This window comes from Oncorhynchus nerka, linkage group LG20 (genome assembly GCF_034236695.1).
Source record: "Oncorhynchus nerka isolate Pitt River linkage group LG20, Oner_Uvic_2.0, whole genome shotgun sequence".
NCBI lineage: Eukaryota > Metazoa > Chordata > Actinopteri > Salmoniformes > Salmonidae > Oncorhynchus > Oncorhynchus nerka.
This window is the reverse complement of record NC_088415.1, coordinates 70,765,404-70,775,047: the sequence shown is the minus strand read 5'-3', so window position 1 is coordinate 70,775,047 and position 9,644 is coordinate 70,765,404. Positions and strand designations below refer to the sequence as shown.

The following is a 9,644-nucleotide window of genomic DNA, read 5'->3' as shown; positions in this document are numbered from 1 at the left end:
CAGAGCTCACTCCTCTACAGAATATATCTGCCTCTCTGTTAGTGAGGCTGTAGCTGCCTGCCTGCGCTGGAATCCATGCCTTCCCAGCAGAAGCATTATAACTGTCAACTGTAATCATCTGTGCTGTTTGCAGCCTTGTGAATTAATATGGTGTAGGCTAAACATTCTGCTCTGAGATTACCTTCATATTGATGATGGGTTTAACTTTTACCCCTGGCAGCCGTCTGACTAGATTAGGGGTCATTTGTCAACAGTGTGGGATCATTTAAGGATCGTTTACTATACGCATGTGAAGAGATTAACAGAGAGAGAGAGAGAGAGAGAGAGTGAGAGAGAGAGAGAGAGAGAGAGAGAGAGAGAGAGAGAGAGAGAGAGAGAGAGAGAGAGAGAGAGAGGGCTTGTGACTCTCCCAATGCAGACCTTACTGCAAGGCACAGAACAGCGCGGCAGAGTGCACACGTGGAATCGACTCTCAGCTGATGACCTACAGTCTATCTAACTAAGGAGCTGGGCTTTGTCTTAAAATACATTTTTCTTGTAGGCGACAGACAGCTCAGCTTTCGTGTCCAGTTAATACTTGACACTCACCCAGAGAGTTTGATTACCAACTGGATTGACTGACTGACAGAAGTGTGTGAGAGAGAGAGGAGAAAGCCGGAGGGATATACAAGACGCCCTGGAGTATCTGACCGGTGGAAAGATGACATCCAAGTCATCCAGGCAGGGCAGACCCTCCTCGGCAGGGTCCAAGCAGCCCTCTCAGAGGAAGGAGTGCCCGGCAGGTAATCGCTCCTGTATGCTGCGGGTCGGGGAGAGGCTTATGAGGGCTGGGAGTGAGGGGAACCTACATGCTGTGAGACCCAAACCCGCCCAGCAGACACCACTGGAGGGGGGACACCAAAAGTCCGGCTCCATCACAGCCAAAGGTAGGAAGGTCCAATGCAGCTGATTTTATTTCAACAACAAAACATTTTTGGCTAACAATTAAATTCCTTACTGTGATTATTTTCAATTAAAGTTTCAATTAAAACAAAAATATCTTCTTAGTAAAAAGCATTTTCTCAAGCAAGAATTTTGTTCAACTGTCTGGGAGCGGTCTGTGTGGGGAGGGGAAAACTTATTGCAGAAAAGGTTTGGAACTATCTTACTTATTGTTCTATTAACTCATTTACCACCTGGTGATGTCACCGTGGAGGTTAAAACTCCATCCCACCAAAAATGGAGAGAAAAAAGTCTGGAGTCACTTAGAAATGTCCTTGTTTTTCAAAGAAAAGCAAACATTTTGTCCATTAAAATAACATCAAATTGTTCAGAAATACAGTGTAGACATTGTTAATGTTGTTAATGACTATTATAGCTGGAAACGTCAGATCTTTAATGGAATATCTACATAGGCGTACAGAGGCCCATTATCCGCAACCATCACTCCTGTATTCCAATGGCGCATTGTGTTAGCTAATCCAAGTTTATAATTTTAAAAGGCTAACTGATCACTAGAAACCCCTTATGCAATTATGTTAGCACAGCTGAAAACTCTGGAGCTGATTAAAGAAGCTGTCACGTCCTGACCATAGAGAGCCCTTATTTTCTACGGTAGAATAGGTCAGGGCGTGACTAGGGGGTTTTCTAGTTATTATTTTCTATGTGGGGTTCTAGTTTAGTTTTTCTATGTTGGTGTTTGGTATAATTCCCAAATAGAGGCAGCTGGCTATCGTTGTCTCTAATTGGGGATCATATTTAAGCAGCCTTTTTTCCACCTGTGTTTTATGGGATATTGTTTTGAGTTAGTGTATGTTACACCTCTTTGTTACGGTTTGTTGTTTGTTTTGTTCTTTCTTTGTTGTTTTCTGCGTTTCTAATAAATAATATTTGGAAACCATATCGCGCTGCAGCTTGGTCTGATAATTATTCAGACGACTGTGACAGAAGCAATAAAACTGGCCTTCTTAAGACTAGTTTAGTATCTGGAGCATCAGCATTTGTGGGTTTGATTACAGGCTCAAAATGGCCAGAAACAAGAATTTTCTTCTGAAACTCGTCAGTCTATTCTTGTTCTGAGAAATTAAGGCTATTCCACGCGAGAAATTGCCAAGAAACTGAAGATCTTGTACAATGCTGTGTACTACTCCTTTCACAGAACAGCGCAAATTGGCTCTAACCAGAATAGAAAGACGAGTGGGAGGCCCCGGTGCACAACTGAGCAAGAGGACAAGTACATTAGAGTGTCTATATTGAGAAACAGACGCCTTACAAGTCCTCAACTTCATTAAATAGTACTCGCAAAACACCAGTCTCAACGTCAACAGTGAAGAGGTGACTCCGGGATGCTGGCCTCCTAGGCAGAGTTGCAAAGAAAAAGCCATATCTCAGACTGGCCAATAAAAAGAAAATATTAAGATTGACAAAAGAACACAGACACTGGACAGAGGAACTCTGCCTTGAAGGCCAGCAATCTCTTCACTGTTGACGTTGAGACTGGTGTTTTGCAGGTACTATTTAATGAAGCTGCCAGTTGAGGACTTGTGAGGCGTCTATTTCTCAAACTAGACACTCTAATGTACTTGTCCTATTGCTCAGTTGTGCACCGTGGCATCCCACTCCTCCTTCTATTCTGGATAGAGCCAGTTTGCAAACCAACAAATGCTGATGCTCCAGATACTCAACTAGTCTAAAGAAGGCCAGTTTTATTATTTCTTTAATCAACACAACAGTTTTCAGCTGTGCTAACATAATTGGAAAAGGGTTTTCTAATGATCAATTAGCCTTTTAAAATTATAAACTTGTATTAGCTAAAACAACGTGCCATTGGAACACAGGAGTGATGGTTGTTGATAATGGGCCTCTGTACACCTATGTAGATATTCCATAAACAATCAGCCGTTTCCAGCTACAATAATCATTTACAACATTAACAATGTATACCAAACATATACCGGACAAACACCCCTTTTTGCCCTCAGCCTCAATTCGTCAGGGCAAGGACTCTACATGGTGTCGAAAGCGTTCCACAGGAATGCTGACCCATTTTGACTCCAATACTTCCCACAGTTGTGTCAGGTTGGCTGAATGTCTTTGGGTGGTGGACCATTCTTGATACACACAGGAAACTGTTGAGTGTGAAAAATCCTACAGCTTTCTGGTTCTTGACACAAACTAGAGCACCTGGCACCTACTGCCATACTCTGTTCAAAGGCACTTACATTTTTTGTCTTGTCCGTTTACCCTCTGATTGGCACACATACACAATCCATGTCTCAATTGTCTCAAGGCTTAAAAAAACATATTTAACCTGTCTCCTCCTCTTCATCTACGTTGATTGTAGTGGATTTAACAAGTGACGTCAATGAGGGATCATAACTTTCCCTTGTATTCACCTGGTCAGTCCATGTCATGGAAAAAGCAGGTGTTCTTAATGTTTTGTAATACTCAGCATGTAGTCTAAGGCGGTCACTGCTGTACTGCAAGCCTTTAGTGGCAATTTACTAACTCTTTGTTTTCTGTTGATGTACTTTATCAATCATAGGATGCTGTATCGGAGTTCTGTAGAACTTTCTCTGCACCACAAATGAATAATAGATCTGATGATGTACAGCCAGTGTTACAGTGCTACGGTAGCCGACAGTACAGTCGTGGCCAAAAGTTTTGAGAATGACACAAATATGAATTTTCACAAAGACAGTTTGTATGATGGCAATTTGCATATACTCCAGAATTTTATGAAGAGTGATCAGATGAATTGCAAAGTCCCTTTTTGCCATGCAAATGAACTGAATCCCCAAAAAACATTTCCACTGCATTTCAGCCCTGTCACAGAAGGACCAGCTGACATCATGTCAGTGATTCTCTCGTTAATACAGGTGTGAGTGTTGATGAGGACAAGGCTGGAGATCACACTGTCATGCTGATCGAGTTCGAATAACAGACTGGAAGCTACAAAAGGAGAGTGGTGCTTGGAATCATTGTTCTTCCTCTGTCAACGATGGTTGCCTGCAAGGAAACACATGCCGTCATCATTTCTTTGCACAAAAAGGGCTTCACAGCAAGGATATTGCTGCCAGTAAGATTGCACCTAAATCAACCATTTATTGGATCATCAAGAACTACAAGGAGAGCGGTTCAATTGTTGTGATGAAGGCTTCAGGGTGCCCAAGAAAGTCCAGCAAGTGCCAGGACCGTCTCCTAAAGTTGATTCAGCTGCGGGATCTGGGCACCACCAGTACAGAGCTTGCTCAGCAATGGCAGCAGGCAGGTGTGAGTGCGTCTGCACGCACAGTGAGGCGAAGACTTTTGGAGGATGACCTGGTGTCAAGAAGGGCAGAAAAGAAGCCACTTCTCTCCAGGAAAAGCATCAGGGACAGACTGATATTCTGCAAAAGGTACAGGGATTGGACTGCTGAGGACTGGGGTAAAGTCATTTTCTCTGATGAATCCCCTTTCTGATTGTTGGGGCATCCGGAAAAAAGCTTGTCCGGAGAAGACAAGGTGAGCGCTACCATCAGTCATGTGTCATGCCAACAGTAAAGCATCCTGAGAACATTCATGTGTGGGGTTACTTCTCAGCCAAAGGAGTGGGCTCACTCACAATGAATAAAGCATGGTACCAACACATCCTCCGGGAACAACTTCTCCCAACCATCCAGGAACAGTTTGGTGACGAACAATGCCTTTTCCAGCATGATGGAGCACCTTGCCATAAGGCAAAAGTGATAACTAAGTGGCTCGGGGAACAAAACATCGATATTTTGGGTCCATGGCCAGGAAACTCCCCAGACCTTAATCCCATTGAGAACTTGTGGTCAATCCTCAAGAGGTGGGTGGACAAACAAAAACCCACATATTCTGACAAACTCCAAGCATTGATTATGCAAGAATGGGCTGCCATCAGTCAGGATGTGGCCCAGAAGTTAATTGACAGCATGCCAGGGTGGATTGCAGAGGTCTTGAAAAGGAAGGGTCAACACTGCAAATATTGACTCTTTAAATCAACTTAATGTAATTGTCAATTAAAGCCTTTGACACTTATGAAATTCTTCGTAATTATGCTTCTGTATTCCATAGTAACATCTAACAAAAATATCTAAAGACACTGAAGCAGTAGACTTTGTGAAAATTCATATTTGTGTCATTCTCAAAACTGTACATGACTCTGTGCCGTAGCAGTCATACACCCCGCCCCTCCCCCGTTTCATTCACACACCCACACACAGACACACACACCCACCCACCCACCCACACCACACACACACACACACACACACACACACACACACACACACACACACACACACACACACACACACAATTACTGTACTGTATGCAGGGGGCTTAGATCACCCTGTCAGAGGGTCATTTTGTATTGTCATGCATTCCTGGGTGAAGCACATGAGTCTGACCACATTGTTCTGCCTAGGCCCCCTCAGCGGCCAGTGGATTAAGCCCTCGGGTCAATCCTTGTAGCTCTCATTGTGCTGATTAGTTACATTTGCCCTCTTATCATCACATTCCCTTTCAGTAGAGTTGAGCTAATCTCCTGCCCCTGTTCAAAAGCAACTGCTGCAGCAGACCGTCTGGTTGCAAATTGAATTTGACTTTGCCAACTCTGCAGCTGGAATCAGTCACAAAGAGAAAAAACATTTCTCACACTATCCAGGGTACAAATGAGGGAGTGAGAGAATTCAACTCACAGCTATAAAGTAAAGTATAAAAGTATAAAAGTATTTTTGCTTTCCACTTTCCTTTTTATTTTCCTTTTCTTTGCATCTTTTCATTGGGATGTTTTTAGTCAAGTGGGATGTTCCAGAAACATCCTAACAAAGTCATAGGAAAACTCGCTCACTGTCATAATTCAGCATTTAAGAAACTTCCTCTTGGAGTTCTGAAAATATTGCTAGACTTCCAAGCCCAGTTCTCAGTGTATTTTACAAGTAAATTTAATTCTGGCTTCATGCATGCACGGAGAGGCTGGTTCCCTAGGTCGTTTGAGCCGACGAATAATGGCTGGCATACATGTCCTATAACTAACAGATTACATTTGTTGTGGCTGTCTATCTATCGTCAGCTGCTGCCAGTGGCAGACTTAACACCAGCGGCTCCATGAATTCGGAGAAAGATCTGAACACTAATCCTCTGTTCTCCACTCGGGACATGATACAAGACTGTTGTGCTGAACCACGCTTAAACCATTGCTATTCAAACTTTTTCAGTGGGGACTCAATTTTTTCCGCCAGAATTTCTGGGAACACCATTTTTCCCCCAATAATTTCACCTCGCTGCAAATCTAATGACACAACCTTAAAATCTGTAATTTTTCATTTTTACATCAATCATTTTTACTCAGTGAAATTGTATATTTCCAATTATATTTCTCTAAACATTTGTATATTGACTCATACAATAATCTATATGTACTTCTATATTGTATTTTTTAAAAACATTTTGGCAACCCCAATGCCATTCCACCGCCAGGGGTAGAGACCACTGCCTTAAACCATCCTATTTTTGAAATGTCTTCCCTTTCTCCTTACTTTGTGATGAACTATCTTTCTCACACTGAGCCCTCGGCTTCAATATTCTCACACATCTTCTCGCACTTGCTGTGAAATGCAAATGACATACAGTAGAGTTAAAATAGGATACAATAGAATAGTACTGGTCTTCTATTGTGAGTGATAAGGTATTTTGCTATTTAGTTTGGAGTAAATAACCTGTTGCGTTTCTTGTGTGTATGATTAATTGTCACAGATTTTTGATGTTTCACGGTTATTAGAGTTAGCATAGAGTGTAATTGTATCTCTAAACGGTGGCTTGAGGCTCGTACCTGCCCATTTCTAATTGTTTGTCCGGCCTCAACACTCCCAGTAATCTGTGAATGGTGTATATAATCATAGCTGTCGTTTTCACTTTTAATGTACTTTTTTTTGCGCCTCACAAAGACTTGCAGTGGACACTGTCTGGTGGAAATCATTCCTGCAGTTTAAGCGTCTGTTTCTGATGTCAGAAAGGGGGGTTTAAGTGAATCTCTAAACCACAAGATCACCCAAAACTGTAGTATTAAAGCAAAAACAGATCTCAAAACTCTTTCACAGGTTTCAGCTTCAAAGTGATGCCTATTTATTTCGATAAAGTTGATGTTGTCCATATCAACACCTTGTTTCCAAAGATAGAGATCTGTTTTTAAGTATTGACGTGTGTTGAAAGTTTATGCTTTTAAACAGCAACATTCAGTAGGCTAGATTAAATTGATGGCCACATCTGATGGTATCACTATCAGATTAATGATCCACATAATGTGCAAACCTTGTGAAATTGTACCCAAATGCTCTCTGTCAATGGAAACATGAAGAACGTTTTTTATGATGTGGGGTAGAAATGGATTCAGGATGTGAATAATATTTTCTGCAAGACATTACATTGTATACCTTATTGCCTTCAAAATGACTTATCTGTGCCTAATTAGACATAACAGACTTTTTTTTATTTGGACTAAGTCACTTCATTTTCAGTTATGTAACCCTTGTGAGTGTGCTTCCAAAATTGTTAAAAATGTTCATTGCAGGCAGCAGCCTAGCTAGCAGTCCCTGATTTGCTCTGACAGCTGCGTGATTTGAGATCAGACGGAATTCCGCCCCATCCTATCCCGTCAGTCCCAACCCCCACCTCCCACTGCTACAGCCTCTATACTACAGGTCCAATGACATTTGTCTTTTTATATAGTCACAAACTGTGATGCGTGAAACACAGTCATACACTGGCTGATGAACACAACACAAAATCTGAAACAGCTGCTCAGTCCATTTAGACTTCATGTTGAGCCCTTGTTGAGAATGATTTAGGTGATACTGGCATGACATGGCTTTGGTGTAGTCTTGGGATGAGATGCATACAGTTGGCATCGTGGACGCCAGTGTCCCCGTAAACAATATGAATCATTCCTGCTCTCCCATTTCCTGCTCTCCCATTTCCTGCTCTCCCACATCCCCATCCTCAATTCTCCAAACGACGCACTTATCACTGGAACTATGTCTCCTCTCTTCCAAGTTGATGGTTGACTCAGATTGATTTGCAGTAGCTACCCATCTAACCTGCAGATATGTACCTATTTAACTTGAAAATAACCCTTTTGAATGAAAGTTGTCTTTGGCGTTTGCTTATCTTTCCTCTGGTAGATTGACAGGCCAATAGAGGAGCATAGACACAGCCTTTCATTATCTGTAGCTATATGTTATGGCTAAAGTAAAGTTCTGTTGCGCGCCACATGCTTGACAGCCCCCACCAAGCCAGTTATTGAAAACACTCCCCCGCACATTAGTACATTAGTACTGAGTACTGATAATATGAGATGTAAATCATGCAACAAGGGTGTCTAAGCTAGGGGGAGAAGACGTAAGCGCATTCTGTATGAGCTGATGCTAATAACCCATTAGATTAGTGTACCCTAAAGCCATGTTGGGGCAAGTTCACACAAGGTTACTGAAACTATTGTAATTAACCTAATCCTTCTTGATAGCATGCCAAATGACCTTATATGCAAGAAAAGCACAGCAAAAGAAGAGCAGTCATTTGGAAACGGTTGTTGGCAAAGTTAATAAAAGTGGATATTGAGCATAATAGGGCATGTCTTATTATTAAACAGTACATAACCAGGTTAGACTTTCATTCTATTTATAGTACCCTGAACCAAGCAACAGGTTGCTGTCATGTGAGGCAGCTATTATTGTGAAAGTCTGTCTGTGATATTAGGTGTTTTATTGCTACAGGATGCCATCAGTGTTATATATAGGCCTAGTAGGCTATACCAGGCAGCACATTAACACCACCCTCTCAACATCTTTCAAAACTGACTGAAGGGTCAAGTTAATGACTTTGAACAGGTTTTGATTTCAAGTGGGTGAGGCGTACCTCCCCACATCTTTACATGAGATGGATACAGGGTTTAGGTTTTTTGATTAAGTTGCTGGGCAATCTAGATAATTAAAAGATAAGTGAATTTTCAGTGTCAGCTCTTAACAGGCACGCCACCGTCCTTCGGGAGTTTCAAAAGGTGGGGGGGGGGGGAGCGACATAACTTCTGTTATTGAGTCAGTGATCAGGAGGGCTGTAATTCTTGACTGAGCGAGGTGGTGTCCCAAATGGCACCCTATTCCCTACATAGTGCACTACTTTGACTAGTAAATGAGGAGTCTGAATAGGATGGCATTGTAGCCTTGGGAGCAGATAGAAATGGAGTGTAAAACATTATTACAGTATGGCTTTGCTCTCCCAGGACTCCTTCACAATCATCTCATACGTTTTTTGAGGTCATATGAACGTTGTCACATACCATTTCATAGCATATTTTCAAGGCTGAATTTCTCAGCCTTCCGACTCCGTGAAGTGCATCATATAAAAAAACATCAACAATATGTGGTCTTCCTCCTCTAGACCGGACACTTTTATCACCACCTCCAACTCTGATTGTCGTTATACCCTCTAATGTTTAGAGTGCTTTTTCATTTTTACCTTGGATTTATTTTGTTTGGAAGTCCACATTTGTGAGTAAAGTGTCCATGTGTTATTGTCTTGGAATATGACATGCTACTCAACACATTGAGAGTTACTTTTACGAAAATCTGTGTACTTCTGGCCCACCAATAGGGGTCTTTTGC

General features: G+C 41.9%; 1 protein-coding gene across 1 annotated transcript in view; it reads left to right on the top strand.

Annotated features, from left to right (window-relative positions):
• The first annotated feature begins 343 nt into the window (after positions 1–343).
• Positions 344–9,644, top strand: part of LOC115103062 (sickle tail protein-like) — a 53,816-nt gene continuing 44,515 nt past the window's right edge. Inside the window, 1 exon segment of the mRNA XM_029623665.2 lies at positions 344–926. Within this exon segment, the coding sequence (XP_029479525.2) occupies positions 701–926 (226 nt within the window). The 5' untranslated portion in view covers positions 344–700.